We start from the raw sequence: 26,343 nt of genomic DNA on the forward strand, positions 1-26,343 counted from the left end.
AGGAGATATTTTAAGAGGCTTTAATATAAAGGATATTTTAGCAGTAAGTATCTATTGAAAGTCTTTGGAACATTAGCAATCCTTATCCCAACCATAACATTGTCCACCATCTATCTGTTGAGCCTCTACTGTGCACCATGTGATGCACTATAGCAGAGGACAAGATTCTAGCTTTCAGAGCTTAGATTCTGCAGGAAGATGGGAAAGATTTATAAAGTGAGTATATTAGACTGCAGTAGAACTAAAATGACTAAACCTACTTTCAGGTGATAGTAGGCAGAGATCAAGGATGACTTTGGTCCACTTGATGAAGGCAAAGACCTTTCAGCACCAGAATATTAATTCTATAAAGGCACAGTGTTACTGCATGTCCTATTGTGCTTGTGAATGTCAATTTCTCCAGCTTCAGAATGCATTAAATTCACATGTAGAGCACCTGAAGTACACAGGGACAGAACATTGACATTTTCATTCTTAGGGGGATTTGGTTGATAGGCAATTTGATATTATTTGTTAAGTCAATAAAAACCAAAGTTCATATAATCTATAGAAATTAAACAATCCACAATTTCATTTTCCACTAAAATATTTATTTAATTGAGGTATCTTACTGAAATAAATAAGAGTAGCTTTCCTCTAATACTGGTAAGTATAGATATCAATATATCATTTTTTAAATTGAAGAACAACAAATTGTTTTCCCTAGAACATAGCACATGGAGTAATACTAGGAAACAAAAATAATTATTATACAATTTCATTATTAAATTATAGCCACAAGGCTTCTGAATCTCAGCATAGCATATGATCTGGTGGAAGAACAGTAGATGTGAAGCCCGGGGGTCTGGGCTCCATTGTATAATTGCTACATGTCATAGGCAAGTTTCTTAGTACTGTTGAGCATTAGTTCTTTACTTTCAAAACAGGAATGATATTAATCATATCTACTTCACAGGACTATTAGGAATGTTAACCACATGAATATACATAAAGCTCTTTATGATATGTAAAAGAGCTGTAAAAATAGTTTAATTTCATATAAAAGAATCAATGTATATCTTCCTTCAACTAAAGAATAAGCACCCACAATGTGTCTTCTTCAGTTGAACTGTCACCTGTAAACCTGGAGTGGGAAATGCACCTTAGCTAAGCACCAGAGCTCACTGATGAAGGAGACCCAGTCCAGTACAGTTTTCTGGGCAGTTAGGAGCTAATGAATCCTGAGGGTCACTTAAAACTCCAAAGGCTTAAAGACAGGAAATAAGAAATATTCCATCACAGGGCTAGGATACAGCAAGCTACTTCTGATTCTGTGATGCCAAGGCCATCTATTAATTCTTCACAGAAGAAGAGACAGTTTCATCACTTACAGTTATATGCATGTGTGAACACAGCACTCTCCTGCAGTAACACTAGTAACTTACTCCCTAAGGGCGGAGTAACTGAAATGAATAAACTCTATTGTAAATTTAGATACTAGTGGCTAAAATGACTAGTTAGAAGAAGGAATATTGTCTACGACATCAGTACAATGATGATTTCTTTTTTTTAAAAAGCCACATTTCTATGCTATAGTAACATCACAAACCATAAAACCATAAAACTCAGTATTTACAGATACATCCATCTTGAAACACATTAAAAAAACTTACTAAGAGAATTAAACATCATTGTCAGGTAAATATTAGTACACATAAAACCACACTAACAATGATACTACTTTAATACATAATAGAAAAAAGGAATTTTCCCGTATTTTAACTTTTAGTAGCAAAACATGAAAAGCAAAGTAATTGCCTAACAATTTAGCATTAGGAGTTGCACTACTTACTTTCAAGTTACAATGACAGTGTTACATTTAAACTCATGCAAATAACTAGTTATTACAGTGCAGCATTTTCTTAAAACATTACTGAGAAGATAATGGTGAATCATATGCTAAAGATGCTGAAGGCCCTTTCACAAATGTGATCTACACTGATTGGATATATCAGGTCATACAAAACTAGGCTACTTTACTTTCTCTTTGATGTATTCTGACTCGTTAATACAAATATCTATGCATTAAAAGAAAAGTCTTCAATACCTTTCTTAATTCCACTGCCTTATCAGTTATAGATACTCACTGGAACACAAAGTATTTCAGTAGAAAAGTAAAATTAAAAATCATTGTACAAGTTTTGAAATTAGTATACTGAAAAGGAACCAATGGCCAATTATTTCTATATTAGTTTATAACAAAAAGAATTCATCCAGTTTGAAATAGTATTTACTAATATTTACTGATCTTTCGTTTTTAATTAATAACTTTGCTTTACAACTATGGAAGTTAATGAAATGATTTAATAGCACTTCATTCAAGCTCCTCTGTTTCTTTGGTAAAGAGGTCTGCCAGGTCAGCCACAGTCAACACAGAGGCTTCAGAGTGCTTCCCGGATGAGCTTGTATGACTGCAAGAGTTCAAAAAACACAATGAAAAAGGAAGGCCAGGAGTCAGTGACTGCATGCATGACAGTAAATGGAGAACACAAATCTGCTCCTACGTTGTCGTAACTGAGCCATAGGGAACTTCTCTGAAGTATATAATGATGTAAGTGTTACATCTTGTGAAAATGCTGAAATAATTCTGAGGATTTGTAAAACAATGTTTTCTATGAACATCTGACAACTGTGGCCAAGAAAGTTCTAAATTCACCATTACTTTTTCCACTTACAGATAAGTACAGTAGCTCTTTTATTATTGAAAGTAACTGAAATAAAAATCATTGAAGTCTGCAGCATGTGACAACAAGAACAAAAGGATGTAAAGCTCGTGGGGTGGCTGGCGTCTTTCCTTGTACATCACCAGCGTACAGGAATTTCTGGTTTGAAAGTGTTTTTGTGTTTCTCAAAGTATCCTTGGAGATGCAGTCCCTTTTAAAAAGTAATCATCTTTACTATGGGCAACTTCCGACCCATCTCATCATATAGGGAGGTACACAGGTACCAGTTTATTTTAAGATAACTTTAAATGGAAATTACTAATTTGTGCAAACATTAGGAAGTTTAAAGACTACAAGGTCATGTTTCAAAGTTCAGACTGTTTTGACGAGTCTGCTACTCTGATGTCTGTGACTCTGACACAATTTACCAGCCAAGACTGCAAATTCAGACATTCCTCTCGATCTGTGATGGGCAAGTGTAAACTATAAAGCAGCAGTGCACATTTGTTTCACATATACCAGACAAAAGTTTAGGTAAGACAGAACAATAAATTTCATTTAAAAAGTAATCTAATGTGTTAAAGTCGGTTAGTTTCGCATATTACAGCCTAATAAATATCTTAAATCAAACACAGAATGACAAAAGCATTAACTGGGAAATGCTTTGGATAAAATGCTATTCTTTGCTTTAACAAAAAAGTATTAGTGTTATATCATTTGCTATCATCCATGCAAAGATGACCAACAAGGATCACATGACAGGGAGCTTCACTTGTAAGCTGTTACCTACCTCCTCTCTGCAGTTTTCAGCATTGTCTGCATTCGCTCTTCTATTGTTGCTTTAATTAGGAATCTATGTACAATGGTAGGTCTGGAAGGTAAATAATAACTGTAAGCTTAAAAACCATCGTAAGACAAATGAGTAGAAATTGACTTCACACACAAATGCTATATTCATTAATCCATGGGTGCCCATTTGTGGCAGGTCAAATAAATGTGCTGAGGGACAGGACAGTAGTGAATGATGCCAAGGTGATCTTCATAAACTAACGTCTCATGAGAGAGACAGATAGTAATAACACATGAGAAAATCAGTTCCATGCACAGATAATGCCATGAGGAGGGGAAATAAGAAAGAGAATCAGGCAGGAAGCACAGAAGCAGCAGGGAGAGCAGGCAAACGGAAGACAAAGCATTTTAATAAACATTATTGGATGAGCACATCCTTGGAAAAAGCTAACAATGTTTCAGGGGCCAACAGCAGGCTAGCATGGCAAAAGCATGTTGTAAATGAAACAGGTGACCACGAGGTTAGAGGTGAGCAGAGCTCAGATCATATACTGTGGCTTTGCAGGACCCAACCACAAACTGGATTTTGTGGTTATAAAGAATATGCTCCAGTGGTTATGCATAATTTGATTTACAATAGATTGTACTTTATAAACGTCTCTGGCTACTGTAAAGGCAGAGAAGAGGTAAAATTTGTGATCATCTCAGCAGGAAGAGGTGGATTGTGCTTTGTGTCAGTGGGATAAGTAGTCAGAAGATGAGGAATAATCTGAATATAAGACATTAAAAAGAGATATACAGGAGAGTCCTAGATTTCTTGTCTGAGCAAGTATAGATGATAAGAGTCAAATTAAAATATGAGGAAAGCTTGGACTGGCTGACAGTAGCAAGAATGCAGTTTGTTTTACCTATGTTAAACTTGAGTCCACCTCCTGGGAGAGACGTAAAGTTCCTAGATACATGTACAGATATTGACTACATCTATAAAGCTGGAATTTCTGGGTTGAGGGATATACATGTTAAGGTTACCCACAACACATGCTACTTAAGACTATGGCACTGGGTGAACTAACAACTCAGAGAGAAGATAAAAAATCAAACAAACCACTGGACCTCTGGCAAGAAGTAGGCCACCAGTTACACTCACGCCAAGCCTCATTTCAATGTATTATCCACGGGGCAACTACCAAAAGAGAAAGGTTGAGAGAATGGGAGGTCAAGCAGGTAGAGATGGACTGTAAAGGAGTACCATCCAGACATGTGTATGTGATGTATCACAAGAGGAAGGCTCTTGAGAATATGAGAAGAGGTGAGATTTAGGACAAATGGGGTGAAAAAAGGTCACACCTTCCACTTTAATAAAGGGGCACAGCACAAATTCTTCCTGACCATTACCAGAGCCACATTCTTGCCTGAAACCAATCAATGTTGGGTCCTATATCTTCTTGCCCAATCATGGAAAATGTCTAGCATTCTCATCCATCTTGTTTTCCTATTTCTAATGAATCATTCTCCAATTAATTTTTTAATTGAAAAGGACAAATTTTTTAATTTTATTCTCTTCTTTTACTCTGCAACAAAATCTCACAAGATTCTACTACTATGAGCTGCACAGTAACAGTAGGGTGCCCTGGCTAAAGCATGGACCATTGCTGTAGGATACTGATCTTGTACACTGTAAAGATTTGTTATTCATATTGGTTAATAAAACTCTGACTGGTCAATAGCTAGGCAGTAAGTATAGGCAGTGCAACCAGACTAGGAGAATTCTTAGAAGATGAAAGGCAGGGATGTAGTCGTCAGCCAGGCACAAGATGAGAATGCCTTATTGTGAAAATGTTACCAGGCCACGTGGCTAAATATAGATAAGAATTATGGGTTAATTTAAGTTGAAAAGGCTAGCTAGTAATAAGCCTGAGTAATAAGCTACACAGTTTATAATTAATATATGCCTCTGTGTGTTTATTTGGGACTGAACAGCTGAGACCAGGCGGGACAGAAACTTCTGTCTACAGACCATGGAGGCAGCAAGCAGGCTTGCACCTGCCACTTTTATGTAGCTCTGTCATCACACAAGCTACCCAATCCTTCTGTGTGTGATGGTTGAACTAGAGTTGAACAAAAAAAATCCTAACAGGCAGTTGTCTACACTGTTCCATTTAAACTGTTTCTAATCATGCCGCTAAATAAAGCTAATGGTCGAAACTCTAGTAGTAAGATTCCTTTCTTGAAATTTTGCAGCAAATGACAGTCAACCATATAGGTTGTCTTACTTTTTCCTAGTCTTTTAATTTAGGTGTGCCAGAGTTTAGTTTGTGGCCTATCACTATTCTCTCTCCTTTAATAATCTCATTCATGTTCACGGCTTAAAAACACCATCATATGCTACCGATATCAAAGTGTATGCTTTTAGCCCTGGCTTCTCTCCCAGGTTCTGAACTTACATATTTTATATAGCTAATAAAATCTCAAACATATCTAAAGTCAAGTTTTGTTCTTTCCACTTGATGTGGGATTTCCCTGTGTATACTGCAATCACCATATATGAATAAAGAAACTGCTCTGGACCTGTAGTAGGGCAGAACTTAGCTAGGTGGAGAAAACAAAACTGAATGCTGGGTGGAAGAAGGCAGAGTCAGAGAGACTTTATGGAGACACCACCAGAGATAGACGCTGGGAACCTTACCTGTTAAGCCATAGCCACGTGGCAATACACAGATTAACAAAAATTGGGTTAAATTAATATGTAAGAGTTAGCCACTAAGAAGCTAGAGCTAATGGCCCAAGCCGTGATTTAATTAATACAGGTTCTATGTGATTATTTTGGGGGTTTGGGCAGCTGGGAAATGAACAATCTGCCAAGTGGCCTCCTTCCAACACCCACTGAATCTATTCTAATAGTAATAATATACTCAGCTAAAGGCTGTTTATCCTCCTAGTCATCTTGGCCAAAGACTAGGAGTTACTCTCAAATCTAATCCCTACTATGTCCACAGAAACTGTCACTGTAAGTTCTACCTCCAGAACAATCTAGAAACTGATCACAACTCAGCAGGTAACTGCCACCAGTCAAACTACCTTCTAATGCCATCAAGACTGCATGGCCTCCTGTGCTCCCCTTTGTAATATAACTGCAGGCTGTGTCCTGCCGCCCACCTAGCTTAACCCCCGAAATAACCCCACAGAAGTTGTATTAATTAAATTACTGCCTGGCCCATTAACTCCAGCTCTTATTGGCTAAGTCTCACATCTTGATCAACCCATCTCTAATAATCTGTATGTCATCACGAGGTCATTGCTTACTGGGAAAGATTCTAACCTACGTCTGTTTCGGGCAAGAGCTTTATGACGTCTGCCACACTGCCCTTCTTCCCAGAATCCTGTTCTGTCTTCTCTGCCCACCCAAGGGCTGCCCTATCAAAAGGCCAAGGCAGTTTTCTTTATTCAAATAATAAAAGCAATACAAATACAGAAGGACCTCCTATACCACCCCTTACTCCCTAAACTGAGTACAAATTTCAGAATGATTGCTTCAAAGCTGAAGCTAGATTGTGTCCTTTTTCTGCTTACAGCTTCCTAATTAGTGTCTAATATGATCCCTGACTTAATTTCCTACCTGTTTCAGTCTAGGAACTGTAGTTCTTTGCTATTTTTTTTTTTTAAAAACCAGGAACACTCCTGACTTACAGATGTCACAATGATTTTATTGTCTACTTAATCATTCTTTCTTAAGATATTAGTGCTGGATTCACAGCTAGGGAGCCAGCATGGGACTGACGTAGGCCCTCTGCATCTGGGTGACAGCTGTGTAGCTTGGTCTATTTGTGGAGACCTTAGCAGTGGGACCTGGACCTGTCCCTGATGCATGAACTGGCTTTTTGGATCCTATTCCCTTTGCTGGGTTGCCTTGCCCAGCCTTGATGCAAGGGGGAGGAGCTTGGTCCTGTTGCAACTTGATATGCCATGCTTTGTTGACTCCCATGGGAGGCCTACATCTGAGTGAAAATGGAGGAGAGGTGGAGGGGGGGGCAGAAGGGAGGTAGCAGGAAGAGAAGAGGGAGAGGAAACTGTGGGTTGGTATGTAAAAAAAAAGTTAAAAAAAAGATATTAGCATGATTAACTATCCAATCTCTTCCAAGCTTTGGTCAGATGCTACATCTCAGTAAGACTGGATTCCAAGTCATTTGAAGTCTTTATCTTCCTCACAGGACACGCCCTTTAATCTGCTGCACACTAACTGTTGCTACACCAACCTGCTTAGAACCTGCTTACAAGTTGCATGAAAACATCTAAAATGCTTAAAATTCTGCATGGCACATAGAAAGTGTTCAGCAAAGGTCTACTGAATGAAGTGTGTGGAGACCAATGAACACCAACTGCTTAAGTAGATAATGGAGAGAAAGAGAGGATACAAAGATTCAGGTAGTCTCTTAAAAGATGGGAAGCAATGGCCTTAATGGACTTAGGCTTCTAGATCGGAGGCAAGCCCTATCCATGCTTTAAAAAATGTTGGTATAAGAAGTCAAGAGTTAAGGGCCGGCAGGAAGGCTCAACTAAAAAGCATGTAGTAAGCCTAACAACCTGAGTCAGACACTGTGTGCAAAGGCCTGTTAGCCTGCAAAGTATGCAAACCAGTAGAAAGAAAGTAAGATGGCCCCAACAAAATGGAGGCAAGAACTGACTTCTGGAAGTGGTCCTTTGAACTCCCAATCACAGCATGGCATGTGGGCACCTGCACTTACACAAACACTAATTTAACTGCATTCTAAATGACATTTGCAAGTACTTTAGAACAACTGTGTGTTGAGACTATGGTTGTCCTACTTTTGCTATATTTTGTTAAGTTTTTTTTTTTTTAAAGAGTACAAAGGCTTATCTTGGTCATCAATTTGATGAGATTTAGAGTTTCTATAGAAATACAACTCTCAGTTCATCTATATGGGTAATTCCCAAAACATTTAAGACTTATGTGAAGAAGGGAGAGCTAACCTGAATACAGGCAGCAATATCCCATGGGCTGGGATCAAGACTGAATGAGGACAAAGTAAGCAAAGAGTCAGCATTTATCTGCCGGTGTCCCTAACTGTGCTTGCAATATGACCAACCATGTCCTGCTCCTGCCACTTTGAGTTTCCCACTCCATTAAAAAAAACTGTGAGCCCAAATAAACCCTTCCTTCCTTAGCTGCTTTTCTTTGGAGTTTGACACAGCAATGAGAAAAAGTAAACACAGAACCTATCTCTTTCCCACTTAAAACTAGAGCTGTCTAAGCTTTCAAAGTTGCAGCTTATGTAAATCTGTAGCTCTGATTCTGACATGCAGTTCATTTACTACTCCTTTCTCATGCTTTACTACAGCAGTTCCACACCCCTCACAATCCTCAGAAATGTCAGTTTATCTCCCCTTTGTTATACACATGCAACTCTCTAACTTAATCAGTCCTTCAGCCTAATGTCTTTGTCCTTCAGGGCACAAAACACATGGTTTTGCTCATATAACTCTGAATCATCTTTTTCTTGTGCTACACAGTAGCCTTCTATGTACACTGTAAATGTGAATGGGTTGTTTTATGTAATTACAATCTTCAGTATGTAGCATAATGCTTGACATACTTTAGGTGCTCAGTAATACTTAGTAAATGAGTGCTGAGTGTGTACTTAGTATGTATATATCTTCAAGCATTCAAGGTCTCTAGCATCCATGAGATAACATTAACGAGGAAGTTATATTACAGATACCCACATAATTTGTTATTTGAATAAAGTAAGTACATTATAATATAATAATCACTATTACTTTTGGTTTAGGTATGGCATTAAGTCTAATTATCTTTTATTACACTGAATTATTGGTTCATTCGCTGTGTGTGCATGTGCATACAAGACATGTGACAAAGTGGAAATTTCCACAACTGACTTCATGTGAGGGGTTAGACTATGTTTAAGGTGAAATATAATCAATTTCATGTTTAGACTCAGAACCTTTCCTCATGATATCTCATTAAAGACATGTACATACTCTAGAATCTGAAGGCAAAACAAACCCTAATCTAAAACATTTCTGGTCCCAAAAATTTCAGGTGAGGGAGATAGAACCTGTAGTTAAAAACAAACAAGCTTCGATGAACATAAATAAAGAATTTAAATGCTGAGTTAGTTTCTATAACCCGAGGCAAAGTGGTTGATGCTATTTTAGTCCTTACTTCGTCTGTCCAATTCGGTGCACCCTCCCAATGGCCTGAAGCTCATGGGCAGGGTTCAGTATGGGCTCCACCAAGAGGACATGAGTAGCTTCAATGATAGTTAATCCATTAGAGCCTGTGTGCAGGGGCAGCAGCAAAATATTGATTTGAGGATCATGTTTAAATGCTGAAAGGTTCTCCTAAAAAAGAAAGGTACATTTTAACTTTAGTTGGATTAGCTGAAATAAGAGCAGCTTGTTATAGCTCAAACTTAATATGGTAGTGAAAAATAAATGCTAATCCACCAAGTTTAGAAACTAGAATGTTATTTTCCTTGATTTTAAAGGAGAGAATCATACAAACACTTTTGCTTTTATAGCATATAAAAGATATGTGATACACGAAAACTGAATTGTATGGGGGAGAGGAAGGAAAAATATGGAAGAGTTAATGTGAGGTAAGACAGGAATCTACTACATTTTAGCTGTTCTTATGTGTGGTATGTCTCAGAGTATGTGGGTGTGACTGTACTGAATGTGACATAAAGGAAATTTTAACAATATTACTTTTTCCTGATTGTGTGTGTGTGTGTGTGTGAATGTGTTGTGTGTGTATGTAGACTATAATCCCAGAGAGAGATAGTGCAAGGCCATTTTTCTACATTAAGGAAAAGGATCTCAAGTAAAAAAAACAAATTTTTTTTTTTTAAAGATTCTCTTTTTAGGTATCATTGAATAGAAAAAAAATCTACAGCTTTTCTACTTTCCTTTAAAATACTTATTTCGTAGATAATCAAGAATTCAAGCCCTCATTCAGGGTTCAGGGCAGAAGATTAAGTCAGCTAGTGAGCAGCAGTTTCAGTTAGCAACTGATCTGTTAAAACCACAAGGAAAATTTGACACACCTGGAATGTCTTAATGCGACTGATTTGAGTAAATTCCATGTTGTTGTCGGTCAGCGCTTTTGAAATAATATCTAGTACATCTTGCCACTAGAACATAAAAGTGAGAAAAATAGTGTTTACACACTGCTTTTGGCCAAAGAGGATTTGAAAAGGAAGAAATAATAACTAAACCACAGTAACAATTAAATGAATAAAAACACACCCAAAGTCTCAGATGGAATACCTACTAACACTAGTTCTGTTGAAAACAGCATTCCCTCTCATCAAATACTGTGGGAACGATAGTAAAATACAAACAACACTGAAAATAGTGAAAATATATAACACAAAACAATGGCATATGTAATAGATATAGTTTCTTTCTAAATGCAAAACTAAGGTTTTTACTCTATATTTATAAATAATACTTTATAGTTCATTAACTAACTTTTTCTTAAATAGTCAAATTCATTTGTGAATGAGTCAAGGTTATAGATTCCAATTTTTAAAATATCATCAAAATAAAATCTCTTATTGAAATCAATATAAAATCTTACAGGAACGGCCTTTATAAAGTATCATCACTTGGGGGAGGGGGAAGGAAATGGGAGGCGGTGACGGGGAGGAGACAGAAATCTTTAATAAATAAATAAATAAAATAAAAATAAAGTATCATCACATTTCTGTAAACAAAAATATATAAGGACACAGAAAAAAATCCAACAGTAATTCTGAATCTTAACTCTATTTCAGTAAGCATTTTAAAATAGTTCTCAGATAAATACTAAGTAGAGGCAGAAAACCAGCTGGACTGAAACAGGAAAGTCTTGATTATACCGTTGAGAAAACGAGTGCTTTGGCCCCTGGATCTCTAAGCTGTATTTTCATCAGAGTTCTGACCACAGCTTCCACTTTGGTAGAATGGCTACCCTTTAAACACAAAGGGGAAAATAGATTAGTACCAAATAAAACCTAGTTAAAAAATCGGTATAAACACTTCATTCAAACTGTATATAACAGAGACACTTAACAAATATTACGTGCTTTAGTCTTTTTATGTTGTTTGTTGAGAATTTTCTTTAGTCTATACACAACTGAATGGGTTTATATTCAAGAAGTGTAAGAGACAGAAAGTGGGCAGGCAAGCCTGATGATCTGAATGTGGTTCCCATAGCCTACATGGTAGAGAAAGCCATTGTTTACATGTCCTCCAACTCCGTACAATGTGCCATGTTCACATGCTCTCTGTCCTCCAAATGTTAAAAAAAAACAAAACCATTTCCTTAAAGAACGTATACCTAGTTAATTGAGCAGGAAGGCATACTAAAAAGTCATAAAGTAATGACACCAAACACTTTTTACTTAGATTTTTCAGTTACCAAATTTTGTTACGGCAAAGAAATAGACTATGTATTCAAAAACCTTCCTCACTATTCTCCTTCATTTCATATAGAAATGCAAGAATATGCCGGGTGATGGTGGCGCACGCCTTTAATCCCAGCACTTGGGAGGCAGAGGCAGGCAGATCTCTGTGAGTTCGAGACCAGCCTGGTCTACAGAGCTAGTGCCAGGACAGGCTCCAAAGCCACAGAGAAACCCTGTCTTGAAAAACAAAAAACAAAAAAAAAGAGATGCAAGAATATAAAGAGTAAAAACTCAAGGCGCTTTGCAAAATGAAGTACTCAACCAATGAGCAAAACTTCCTTGCAACCAGAAGGCCATGGACAAGGACAGACACACAAACGATGTCATCTAAAACACAGGAAGACTCTTTACAAGAGTGGTTTTCTTCCTTTTTTTTTTCTTCTTTCAGAACTATTCCATCAAAGGAATTTGGAAGTGAAAAGTGGCTGCACCTGTAAATAAACAATCAGTAACTGACGTTTCAAACGTTGACTACGAACATTATAATGACCTAAACTAAGGTGTGGGGAAGGGGCCAGACAACCAAACAGCAAGTGTTTCCACAGCAGCATTAGCCTTCTCCTCAGTGCTCTAAATTCACTTCCTTGCAATTGGAAGAATTCAGAAAGGTAACCAAATAAACAAGGAAGAAGATTATCCTAATTTAATATCAAAATTATGAAAAAAGTATTAAAATCTTCCCACTAAAATAAGGAATTTATATTTAATTTTTTAGATATATAGACTCTCAGTTATACATACAAGGCTAAAAAGTATAAGGGAACCATCCGTCTCAGTCTACTGATTTAAAATAACAGAGAAAAATAAAAACAGGGAAAGAACACAAAATGACAATTTAGACCTTTAGATAGAAGCCCTTCTCATCCCTGCAATGTGCTACTTTTGAAAGCATTTCACTTGCTATGGCTCAGTGGATAAAGCACTTACTGCCAAACCTGATGACCTCAGTTCTATCCTTTGAACTTGCATGGTATAAGAAAGCGGAAACAAACCCACAAGTGTCTCCATAACGTCCACATGCACATTCATGTCAAGACACAATAAGAAAGACATTTCAAGTTCAGGATAAACAAAAGCTCTTTAATCTACTGAGCTGTTTCTTAACTAAAAGCTCAAAAGAAAACAATATCTTTTATAAGTAGCATCCAAATGGGGTACTAACTCTGTGTAAGGACACATCAAAACATTCTCCTGGTATCAAATTTTGGTAACTCTCAAAAACAATACAAAACACAAAAAAATCCTGACAGGCCTCACTTATAAATTATCACGATACTCTAATGGGTCTGAGTCACACAAGTAGGACTGGAATCTTTGGCTCTAGGTTAACTGCTGCTTTCCCTGTACTGCTGGGGACTAAACCCAGGGCATGTACATGCTAACCACACTCTACTTATATGCCACACTGCTAGTCCTTTGCCTCAGATTATAAAATGTTATATTGAAAATTCATTGCCTCTGTGAACTTTTTTTTTTTTTTTGGTTTTTCGAGACAGGGTTTCTCTGTGGTTTTGGAGCCTGTCCTGGAACTAGCTCTTGTAGACCAGGCTGGTCTCGAACTCACAAAGATCCGCCTGCCTCTGCCTCCCAAGTGCTGGGATTAAAGGCGTGCGCCACCACTGCCTGGCTCTCTGTGAACTTATCTTGATAAAAGCCATAATTTTTTAAGTCAAAAGAAAATGCTCTAGACAACAAAAGATTACTGAAATAAAAGAGCAGCATTGAAAAAGTAGTAACACATGCTCTCTGCAAGTGTGTATGCAAATATCTCAGCCAAACTCAGAGCTCACTGATAAACCTAGTGTTGCTAGCCAGCTTACTCAGGGGATTCCCTTCTCCACCTTGCAAGGCTAGAATTAGAGGCAACCTGCCATGCCTACCTGGCATATATGTGTTTTCTGGGGATCTAAGCCGCAGTCCTCATGTGTGATATGCACTGTGATCACTGAGCTAGCCATGTCCCAAGTACTGGATACCATATTTTCTTAATCCAGTCATGGATTCTACATCTTGACTACTGTGAATGAATAATGTTTCAGTGAAATGGGACGAGAGACAAAGTTTTGTCACTCTGTTCATTGCTATTGTTTCTACTGATTCTCCACTCAAGAGATCAGCAGGCAAATATTAAAATAGTTAATAAAGAAATTAACTCAAACCTTTCTCTTAAGTATAATATAGAACAAACTCAATTTTTGGATAGGAAGTCAGCACTTAAAAAAGTAATAGCAGAAATATATCAGCACCAAAGGCTAACAAAAGGTATTTCTTATGAAATCTGGCCTCAATGTCATGCAATAGCATAAAAGAAAAATCAGAAGTGCCAGGCGGATTCTTATTCTAATAGGCGTAACTAACTTATTTTAATCACTTTAAAACAGAGCAGTCATGTGTTCTTGCTGCAAAACTCAGAGAATTTAAATTCTAAGTTAAACATTTTCACTGTGCTGAAAGGATAGAAAGAGCAGTGTCTCTTGCCATATGTTTAGTGGGCTAAAAAATATAATAATAAAGCAAACATGGAGTATCTGGCTTAGATATTTTGATATCCTTGCCAATCTAGAATAAAACTGCTATATTAATGCAATTCTGGGATAATGTCTTCCATGGAGAAGAGAGTGTGAGCATAGTAAAAATCTTTATGCAGGAGACAGAAAGACACGTCATGGTTTAACTCTGATTCCTTCACATCTGTTCCTATCTGCTGAGATCACTTATTAAAAGACAGACAAGGAAGTAAGAGATATTAAAGATCTCTCTGTTGCAGAAGCAATAGACTACTTGACTTGATTTGAATAAATAAAATTAGTCTAACAGAAAAATATCATTGCTTTGTATTTTTAGTAACTTCTAATAAAAGTAAATAATGTAGGGAGTCATAGTTGGAAGCAAGGCATACCAATCTACGATGCTAAACAAACAGGGAGCATAGTGCCTATTATGTCACTTTGTACTCAGCCTCCTGTGTGTGTGTGTGTTCTATTCATTCTTTTTTTCTGGGGATTCCAATAGTTCTATTAGTCTCACTTGTAGAATTACAGGTTAAAGTACTGCAGAAAAGCAGAGAAAGCCAACCTGGTCTAATTGTTAACAGAAGAAAGGACATTTGTGTTTAGAATACCTACATAATAATCCATATTTTCAGAGATTCTCTATCTATTATACATTAATGTATATTCTATGTATGCAAAAGAAATGACAGTGTAGTATACATGAAACATATCCAGTCAAGTTCTGTAGCAAAGGAAATACTACTCATCACTCTGGAGTACAGGAAAAATGAATTCATGATAAGAACTGAGAACTCTAAAAGTGGTCATTTTTATTTTTTGGCAAATTTTTTTGAAGCTGTCTAACATAAAGAATGAAGGATATTTGTTTGTTTGTTTTTCAAGACTGGGTTTTTCTGTGTAACAGACCTGGCTGTCCTAGAACTCACATTGTAGACCAGACTGTCCTCAAACTCACTGAGACACGCCTGTCTCTGGCTACACGTACTGGGATTAAATGCGTGTGCCACCACTGCCCAGCGAGAATGAAGGACTTTAATGAGGATTTTATGGATAAATGAAGTCAAGTTTCTTTAGAAAAAAAGGAAGATAATCAGGGAAAAATAGATTTGGGTGCTTAGAAAATTCTTTGGAGGGGATGAGTAGGAGTAGGAAGAGGGAATTAGGGTTGACTGTTATCAAAATACATTATATACTCCTATAAATAATGTTACAATCAAACCTACTATCCACTTAATGTATCTTAATAAAAACTAAAAGAGCTTGGGCAGTGGTGGTGCATGCCTTTAATCCCAGCACTCAGGGGGGAGAGGTAGGCAGATCTCTGTGAGTTCAAGCCAGACTGGTCTACAGAGTGAGTTCAGGGACAGCCAGGACTACACAGAGAAACCCTCTCTTTAAAAACCAAAAAACAAACAACAAAACTAAAACCAACCAACCATCCAACTAAAGAACTAAAAAAACTTATTTTAAGCACAAAGCTCAGTGACAGAAAACTAGGAAGATATTATTTGCTGTATAACTTCAATAATTCTACTTGATTATATGGTAAAAAAAATTACATTATAATACTGTACATGCTACTGAATTTTTTTCAGGATATAGATGTGTTTATAATTACATAATAAAGTATGGCTACCATAAATATTATGATATAGAGTCATACACTAAAAATTAAACATACTAAAAAGGAGGGAGGAGGAACAGCTACACTAATTTCTAATATTTTAGAAAGAAGAGCCAGTGGATTCTGACCACTGTTAGTACTCAAGGAAAAATTTACATGTATTGGAAGGCATATGGGCTTACCCTAGACTAAAATCAGAAACCATTCACGGCAATAGAGTAAAAAGAGAATGGAGCTAAATACCAGTTTTCATTGTGTGATATCAAAGTTACATATTTCCCCCATTTTTAATTAAATATTTCTACTAAACCTATAAAGAATCATTTTTATCAACTATAAATTGAGTTTTAGGGGAAGAAGTGGACGGTCTATTACTCCAGTGATATCATCAGGTGTTCATTTGCCACAGTGAGCTAGCTGCCTTTGGATGGTATCACTATGCCCCTGCTACAGGTCACTGTACCTACAATGCTTCTTACTGCCCATGGATACTTGCTACAGAAGATAAATCCATCTATGCTGGGTGTGGGACAGACACATCTGAAATAGCACAGTAATATTTTATTCTTGTAGTCATTACTTGGAGTAACTTTTTAAAACTTACACACATACCATAATAATTAAATGTTGTAAGACTGCATTTTAAAAAAAATTTCCTCTGAGAAACATAATTTCAAAGATGACATATTCACTCATCCTAAAGACGGCAAATTACTCTGCTTCCAAATAAAGAAAAAGTAATATGAACAATTGGAAGGGTATTAGGTGGTAACAGGTTTTTAGTTTTTTTTTTCCTTCCCCGAGACAGGGTTTTTCTGTGTAGCAGCCTTGGCTGTCCTGGAACTAGCTCTTGTAGACCAGGCTGGCCTTGAACTCAGAGATCTGCCTGCCTCTGCCTCCAGAGTGCTGGGATTAAAGGTGTGCGCCACCAATGCTGGTGACAGATTTTGAGTCTAGCCTGGTCTACAAATGTAACAGATTTTTCTATAGGTTTCCTTAGAGGTTTGTAACTTGTACAGGAATGTTCAAAGGCTCCTGCAATTATTCAGTAGAAAGCCAGTTACTATTTTGGTATTTTCTGACTTCCATTCTGTACTCTTCCATTTGGAATAAGGCTAGCTCCTTCCTAGTGCCAACCTGTCATGCTGTTTCCATTCACACCTGTTCACTAAGGTAGAACCCCATGCTGCTGCACCATCTATGACATGGTCCAGTTTTGTTTTTGTTTTTTTTTTTTTTTTTCGAGACAGGGTTTCTCTGTAGCTTTGGTGCCCGTCCCGGAACTAGCTCTTGTAGACCAGGCTGGCCTCAAACTCCCAGAGATCCGCCTGCCTCTGCCTCCCGAGTGCTGGGATTAAAGGCGAGCCTAATAGGGCAGAACTTAGGTAGGAGAAGACAGAACTGAATTCTGGGAGGAAGAAAGCAGAGTCAGGAGATGCCATGGACCCGTCGCTGGAGAAAGAAGTGCTGAGACTTTGCTGGTAGGCCACGACCTCGTGGTGATATACAGATTAACAGAAATGGGTTAAATTAAGATGTAAGCGTTAGCCAATAAGAAGTTAGAGCTAATGGGCCAAACAGTGATTTAATTAATGCAATTTCTGTGTGGTTATTTCAGGGCTAAGCTAGCTGGGTGGCCAGGGTGAACAAGTAGGCCCTCCCCCTACACATTCACTTGTGTTACTTTACAAAGCACAAGAGATACTTTCTCCAGTTGTGAGGAATCTTAGATAAACATTAGGCCTCCAAAGTATTTTTCAGTATTTTAAAAACAATCTGCAGAATTATTTCAGATACAAGTTACTATCAATAAAAAAGTTAAAAATAATATTTGGGTCAAAGGAATATTTGATAACCATCCATTTAGACATATACTGAGTGCCTACTGCATGCCAGTATTATGCTAGATGATTGGGATACAGAAGAGAATCATGTCTCAACTCATTCTAGTGGAGTTAATGGTCCAAAAAGGACTATGTTTTTCAAAGAGCTAATTAAATAAAGGTAATTTACACTCTATGTCTTCAGTGTCTCTATTGTGTGTTCACTATATTGTATGTATGACATGGCTGACTTTTTAGCATGACTGACTAACAATTCAGAACTATAACTGTTAACTGAGCCACTGAATAGAAACTTTCTTTTCTCTTTTGACAATTAGAATTATATTGATTTATGCTCATCCTAACAAAAACACCAATGTCATTTTCATTTTATCAGTTAACACTGATGTATAACGTATTTGGTAGCTCATATAGGGATATTCAGATGTATATATAATACAATTATGTGTAGATCTTATTTTAAACTCACTCAGAATTTTATAATTAGTTTTTTTTCTACACAGATATTTAATTACATTTTGGAAAGTATGAACTAGAAAACGTTTGATAACCGGAAAAGCAAAACTAAACCAGCAAAAAACCCACTAGAATTCTATATATCTTATTACTGTATTGACTGTCTTGAAATTAGAATGTAAATGCAGTATTTTCTCTCTAAAGTTCCACAGACATCTCAGGGGTTAGTAGGTATACTTGTTAAAACCAAAAATCCTATATCATATCCTATCTCATCAAGATATGGCCTGAAAAGTCTCTTATTAAAAGCACACTGGGTAATCATGAGATATTCAAAATCTAAGATGATGAAGTAACAGTTCAAGTGTGTGGCTGGGGCGGGCATTGTTTTGCTATGGTTAAGGTATGTGTAACATTCTGTACTGAATAGAAACTTATGAACTAAGACTCCTGTTCAGTATAGAGGCTGGGTTTGCACAGTGCTTTGTATGAAACCTAGCCAAACAAAGGACACAGCGAATAAACCACGTGGGGATATGTTCTGCCAGAAGGCCTACTTCACCACATCCAAAATGCCCTGCAGTTGTCGGAACTTGCAAGGGGAATTTTGTTTACTTTGTGAAATGCTCAGAAGGTTCCAAGGTCATTCAGGAATACTGTCATACTGTTGCTATGGATGATACAGTTTTATTTAAGTGCGTGCATCAAAAGGATACTGGTAATCTCAATATCTTATTTCTATGGTTAACCCACAGGATTCCGGATACAGTTAAATCTCTAATTTCCTGAAAACATCATTAGAAACAAAATGCCAAAGACGATTTATTTTTGCATTCTCTGAATCTTTTAAAAGATCTCAAGTTATATGATTAAGCACTGTGTATGTTGTCATACTGTCTGCTATGTATAAAGTTTTATTATGAATACTTAGATATTAAGGTTATAGAAATTAACGTATTTATAATGTTTAAGTACCAAAAACTTGACAGTAACACAAAAGACAAGACCCTCCAGGTCTAGAAGTCGTATGAACCAAGTAAGAGAGTCAGGCACCCTTAAAAACACATTATGCAGATGCTTGAAAGAGCAAGTGACAGACAGTAGGGTATAAATGGGACAATGAAGTGACAAGTAACAGAAGGCAAAAGTGACAGAACCAAATTGTGACAGAAAAAGGAGAAAAGCAAGCACAAATGTGATAAGAAATAGTGAGAAAGTGGAAGAGGAATGGGATTGGTTTATGTAATATGTAAAATATTTAGTTATGTTTAATGAAAAAAGAAATGTAAGCATATTCGTGTCAATGGTAGGATGAAACTATTTTTACTAAATTCTCTAATCTTTTATTTTCTAAATAAGAGTTTAATGCATGTGTTTACCAATACTCATGAAAGACAAGCAGCAGCAAGAGTATGCAGTAGTATTTCAACACTGACATCCCTTTCCACAGGGCAGCAAATGTAACTGTCCTGGGTGTAGGAAAGCTGCCATACACGAACAGGTGTTTGGGTCTGATGGATTCAGTGACTCAGTGCCACAGCTGTGCAGTTTACTGGCAGCTACACCAACCTCTTCCTAAACCTCCCTGAACAAAGCAGGACAGCATTTCTACCTCATGCTGGTTCCTGGTGCTATGATTAATGTTTTCCCTGTGTAACCTCCTCTCAGCCCCCCCCACCCCCACCAATGCCATTTGTTGCTGTTGGCATACCTGCAGCTGAAAGAAGAAAAAGAAAACAAGTATCTTTAGGAGAAGGGGAGAGAGACACAGGAGCATGGAGAGAGCAGGAGGGACTGGAAGGACAACAGTTCTCGCATCAGGAGTAGCAGTAGCGATTAGACAGTGACCACCAAAGCCCCAGGGCTGGCCACTGGGTTGCTCCAGTTACTTCATTTTACAGCTTCTTGACACATGCTTTAAAACCACAAAGGATTCATTCAAAGAATTCAGAGACAGACTAGATGATCCTTAGGTCAAGAAGACCCTCTTCTCACTTATGCTTCCCAAGCTGCACTGTAATTCACGTCTGTGTATTCACCCTTCCAGTTACCGCCTTACACTCTTCATGCTTAACTGGCAGAACAAGTTCTTTAAGATCATCATCAGAAACACACATACATGTTTTTCAGATTCATAGAAATACTGTTCTTTTTGACTGTTATTAGAGCCTCGCTATCCTTTGAGCCCTTTTAAATAGAAAATGCTTATTTTTCTGTGTTCTGCATTTAAGCATCTTTAGTCTCTAACACAAATAAATTTTCATTCTCATGATCCTCAGGAAACTCAGTTATCCTCTAATTCTGTTCTTTGTTATCATTTACTAAATGATTTGTTAGAGACTTGAGCATCTAATTTACACTTGCTATATACCTCAGATCTAGACATTACAAGATGTAAATGTTCAAGTCTCACCTCTTTTAGCATTAGTCTTCTTCACCTCATTTACACTACCCCAGATTATTATCATATAGCCTGACAGTTTGTTTGTTCGATAGCCCACCCTGGAGGCATTTGAATTCAATGAGATCTCTACTTTTTTATAAATGAATACTCTTATCTACTCTATCTTTACAAGAGTCCAGTATTACAAATTAGCTTTCTTTTCTCTATCTTCAGTCTGTCCTGTTATTTTTGTTTTGTGGGTGTTTACACACACACATGCATGCACCAGTGTACATGGTCAGAGGACAACTTGGGGAATTTGTTCTTTCCTTCCACCATGTGGGTCTCAGCATAGAACTGAGCTTGTTATGCTTGGTACCAAGTGCCTTTACCAGTTGAGCTGTCTTGCTGACTTCTGTGTATCCCTTTTACTGTATCTCAAATATGCTTAAAAATCATTTATCTTGAACATCAAAGAACTGACTTTCTACACTTGGGTCTGGTTACAATTCTTGGTTTTCTATTTCTAAGTTTATAAATAGCTGGTCATTTTCACTCTGTATTTGTGTATTTCCTGTACAGTCCTTGCTTTTTTACTCTGCTTTTCCTTGGCATGCACTGCACTGAAGGAGTTCCTTCTGAAGTCATCTCTACCAAGTTTACATCACACGCAGTTCATCTATCCCCTCTCCCTGACACACCTGGAAAAGCACTACTGAAGAACTGACCACTGGGCCTTGGCTGACGTGTTCTCCCAGGCTGCCATGCCTTTAGTTCCTTCTCAGCCTCCTTTTTCAGCTTTTACTGTCCCTTTAACTACTACTTAGAAGTTATAAATTTGTGTTCAACCTGAAGGCAACCTCAGTATTTCTTTCCTAGGTTGTCTTATTCAGTCTGTGGCTTCAAAGATCATTTATACTAGTGACTGAATTTCGTATCTCTAGCTCTGCATTCAAAATACCAATTAAATATTTAAATGTACTCCCTTTCAAATTTCTCCTCTATAGCAGCAATGATACCTACTTGATTTTTCAGATCAGAATCTGGAGGATCTCCCACGCTATACCTCCAACATTGTGTTGTATTGAGTGTCCCTGGAATATATCCATCTCTTCCCATCTCTCCTGCCATCAATCTAAAGTTTCTAAAGTGTAGACACTACTGTAGTCTCCTAAATTCATCTAAATCTTTTCAACCTTTATTCTTTTCTATTCCTGCTAACTGATTTCCTAGACTGTAGCAAGAAAGATCTTAAAAAGCTTTGAAGCCTGAGTACCTACCCCACCTGCCCTTCCATTGTATTTTCAGTTTTGCCCACTGCTTTTCAGCCACTCACTTCTGCCTGAGTCATTTCTAGCTTGGTCTTTTCAGGCGCCAGGTGTTCTTTTTCTGTCTGGGAACCTCCTCTCAACAGACCAGTTCTATCATCTTCCCATGTTGGCCAATCCCCCTCATCATTTAGATCCTGTCTGCTTAATAATCCTTCCTTCAGAAAAATCGAGATTGGCTTTTATTTTGTAGTATTTATCATAATTATAAAAACTATTTGTTTAATGTCTATCCTTTCTACTATACCTTAAATTCCTCCTCCACAGCCCCACCACCAAGCTGTAAAATTCATGAGATCAGTAACCACCTGTTGACTGTGCACTGTATCTGCAAGGCCTAGAATACGGCCTGAGGCAAAGGAGGTATCTAATAAGTATGCATGGAAAGAGTGAATGAAAATCTGTGCCAACTCTGTTTACCTGGACACACTAAAGAGTAATGAGATTGACACCTCGAAGTTTACTCAAATATGTGAGGGGAAAAAAGCAGCTACCTTTATTCTTTAATTGAACTGTAGGTTTCTAAGAGGAAGAACACTCTATCAAACACCTAATTCTTTTTTTTTAAATGTTAAAGATTTATTTATTATGTAGACAGCATTCCTTCCATGTATAACCGCACACTAGAAGAGGACGCCAGATCTCATTACAGATGGCTGTGAGCCACCATGAGGTTGCTGGGAATTGAACTCAGGACCTCTGGAAGAGCAGTCAGTGCTCTTAACCACTGAGACATCTCTCCAGCCCTCAAACACCTAATTCTGTCAGTAATTTTTAACTTGCCTTGAATTCTTCTCAGAAAACACATTCCTAAAAGATAAGTGTCAAAAATCCAAAGAAGGAATTAATGAGGAGTTGACATCCCGCTTAAGTATTAGCCCTACTAATGTTACTCTCTTCAGCAGGCCTCCAATGCCTATTACGTTTAAATACTGATTTGCTTTTTGACTAAATCTACTAGAATGAAAAGTTTAAAAACCACATGTAAGAAAAATAAGTAGCAAAAATACCTAACAAGTGCTTTTTAACAAATGAGTACACTGTGGGCAGAAAGTTCAGTGGATCCTGTTTGTACATTGAATTAGGAATTTTTTAAGATTCTGAATAACACATGGAAAAGTTAGGACTATAAATTCAAGTTTAGCTGTATTCTGAAATGTCAGTCCACAGTGTTTTTAAAGCATACTGTGTCATTCTTATGATAATCAACTAATGTTGGAAACCCATTTACTTTCTTTTAGTTTGGACTAAATAAGGAGCTTTTTTTTAAAAAAATACTTTTAACAAAAACTATATATTTGGGTCAAAAAACACACACACACTAGCATTTAGGAATATTCCCAGTCTGAAACTGACTGTAGTGAAGAGAAATCACATAAATGACAGAGAAGTGCATTCTTTAGCTCTTAGCGGGCATGACTGCAGACATGTTGAGCGCTGTCCCACAACGGGAAAGCGGTGAAAGAGCAGAAGCCTCCAGGCAGTTTTCACGGGGAACAGTGTTTCTACACTCATTGTGCCAGCATTCTTTAATGCTTTACACTGTCAGACACTAACTGCTGTGGCACTGCTCTGATTGCGTGTTCCTGACCTACTTTACCTTCACAGGGATATCATCCTCTTGGTTTGCTTTCTCTGAGGTGAAGACATAGGAGACATCCTTGTGTGATGTGGTCTGGCGGCAGATAGCACACTTGATGGAGCTGCGGTGAGACCCCACACTGTACTGCTCAATTATAATGGATGTGCACTCGTTACAGAAGCAGTGTCCACAGGTCAGCACTGCCCACTGAGAAGAAAACAGACATGACACGTCTTGTGAGAAGGTGGCTGATGAGGCCTTTCTATCCACAAACACAGAAATGGGGAGATGACTTACAACTGTAATTCCCAAGTATTTCACATAAAATATGCTTTCAGATTACTTTAATCTAAGAAAAATACATTTTCATAATTCTCAGCTTCACTTACCTTAGTCAGTCATCACTATAAAAAGCTAGTGCTCTCATTTCAGATTTAGAAAAAGCATTACAGATTTACCCCTTTAGCACTCCAACAATAGATAATGAGAACTGAGAGCAACAATAATTGGAAGATAATACACTCACTGCTACTCAATTTATTTACAGTTTCAGTTGTTGACACATATAGAAAATGAGATGAGTTATACTTCAGATTTGTTTTGAGTGACACAGAGATGGGACTTTTGTGGGATCTCACTGCTTTGCGGCAGTGGGGTCCTAGGCTCTCAGCTGTGTTGGTTTTTCCAACATCTGGACATGTCTGTATTTGAATCGAAAGGGTCAGACAGTATGTTGAAAGGAGATTCTTGTCTCTTTGGTAAACAATTCAGACTAGGGACAGAGCAAACTAAGAGAGACAGCGAGGTTTTAAAATAGTTCCTGAGAAAGAAGCTCACTTTGTTTCAGTTGGGTAACACTTTCCTATTGTTCCCTAGTCTCATGTATGCTCTCGGATTAAAGCAGAATTCTCAATCTCAGACCAGTCTCACAGGTTTACCTCACACTGCAGCACTCTTCAGTACACTGTGGACTTCAAGTGACACTGGACATGTAGAATGCTTATATGACGAACAAGACCTTTGTGACTCACAGAAATTCAACTCATCTCTGAGATTCCATCTTACGCCTGTCTGAATGGTCAGGATCAAATACACTGATGACAGCTTATGCTGGAGAGGATGTGGAGTAAGAGGAATGCTCCTCCATTGATGGTGGGAGTGCAAACTTGTATAGCCGCTTTGGAAATCAGTATGACAGTTTCTCAGAAAATTAAGAAACAATCTACCTCAAGACCCAGAAATACCGTTGTTAAGTATATACCCAAAAGATGCTCAATCATACCACAAGAGCATGTGCTCAACTACATTCATAGCAGCATTATTCGCAATAGCCAGAACATGGAAATAACCTCAGTGCCCCTCAACCAAAGAATGGATAAAGAAAATGTGGTACATTTACACAATGGAGTACTACAAAGTGATAAAAAAAATAATGACGTCTCGAAATTTGCAGGCAAATGGATCTAGAACAAACCATATTGAGTGAGGTAACCCAGATGCAGAAAGACAAATATAATATGCATTCACTCATAAGTGGCTCTTAGACATACTGAAAGAAAAACCACCTTAGGACAGAGCAAACTAACCCAGAGAAACAAGACAACAAAGAGGACAATAAGAGAGACATACATGAATCTACATAGGACGGAGAAAGAGACAAGACTTCTTGAGTAAATTGGGAGCATGGGGGTCAGGGAAGAAGGTAGAAGGGGAGAGAGGAGGAAGGAGGAGAGTGGAACAAAATGTATAGCTCAATAAGCACAATACAAAAATAAAATATGGTATAAAAAAAAGAAGAAATTCAACTGATAAAGTACAGAGCAAGACAGGTCCACCGTATTTGATAACAGGAAGAAATCAGAGTCACGTGAGCAGTAGAATAGTCACTCAATTGGCTGAGAACAAATGGTAACATCACTAACAGTATCAGCAGGGATGCAGGATACAGAGTCCTTACAGCATGGGGCTAGAGTTTCATCACTATTTTTGTAATTCAATTTTAAGTTTAGGAAACCTTGGTAATACTAGAACTGAATAAAATAATATATATGAAAAAACCCTTAAAAATTGTAATAAGACAAAATACAATTTCAGAGACAACTGAATTTCACTAAAGCTAAAATTTAAAAAAGACACTATTCTGACCTGATCCAAGTCTACCTTTCTGATTCTTTTGGCAAGAATGCTTGAACCCAGGCCGTCTGTATGCTAGGCACACTAACTATCACTGAACAACATGCAGGCATTTTTATACTAACATGCACAAGTGACTATGCTTAATTCCTTCAAACCATCTCACAAAACCCAAAGAAACAAACAAACAAAAAACCATAACCAAAACCACATGTTAGTTTTGCTTAGAGAAGCTATCTGTAATTTAAAGCTGGGATTGATCTGAGATCTTACTATTGTTAAGAGCTGTACCACTATGCATTACTATGTATTACCTTTTCCACTAAACCTGTGTGATGGAGGAAGGTCATTGGCTAATAAAGAAACTGCCTCGGCCCATTTGATAGGTTATAACATAGGTGGATGGAGTAAACAGAACAGAATGCTGGGAGGAAAAGGAAGTGAGCTCAGACTCGATAGCTCTCCTCTCTGAGGCAGACACAATGAAGCTCCGAGCCAGG

The 26,343-nt window shown here is 37.6% G+C and overlaps 1 protein-coding gene across 3 annotated transcripts in view; it reads right to left on the reverse strand.

Moving 5' to 3' along the window:
* Window positions 1–575: 575 nt before the first annotated feature.
* The window catches only part of Shprh (SNF2 histone linker PHD RING helicase), a 72,661-nt gene continuing 46,893 nt past the window's right edge, over window positions 576–26,343 (reverse strand). For all 3 annotated transcript variants that reach the window (XM_013351431.2, XM_026786177.1, XM_026786178.1), the window contains exons 25-30: window positions 23,729–23,917; window positions 11,393–11,485; window positions 10,577–10,663; window positions 9,694–9,872; window positions 3,493–3,573; window positions 576–2,450 (exon numbers count right to left, since the gene is read on the reverse strand). In XM_013351431.2, the coding sequence (XP_013206885.1) occupies window positions 2,354–2,450; window positions 3,493–3,573; window positions 9,694–9,872; window positions 10,577–10,663; window positions 11,393–11,485; window positions 23,729–23,917 (726 nt within the window). In that variant the 3' untranslated portion in view covers window positions 576–2,353. The remainder of the gene's footprint in view (window positions 2,451–3,492; window positions 3,574–9,693; window positions 9,873–10,576; window positions 10,664–11,392; window positions 11,486–23,728; window positions 23,918–26,343) is intronic.

Source organism: Microtus ochrogaster, linkage group LG4, assembly GCF_000317375.1.
Source record: "Microtus ochrogaster isolate Prairie Vole_2 linkage group LG4, MicOch1.0, whole genome shotgun sequence".
NCBI lineage: Eukaryota > Metazoa > Chordata > Mammalia > Rodentia > Cricetidae > Microtus > Microtus ochrogaster.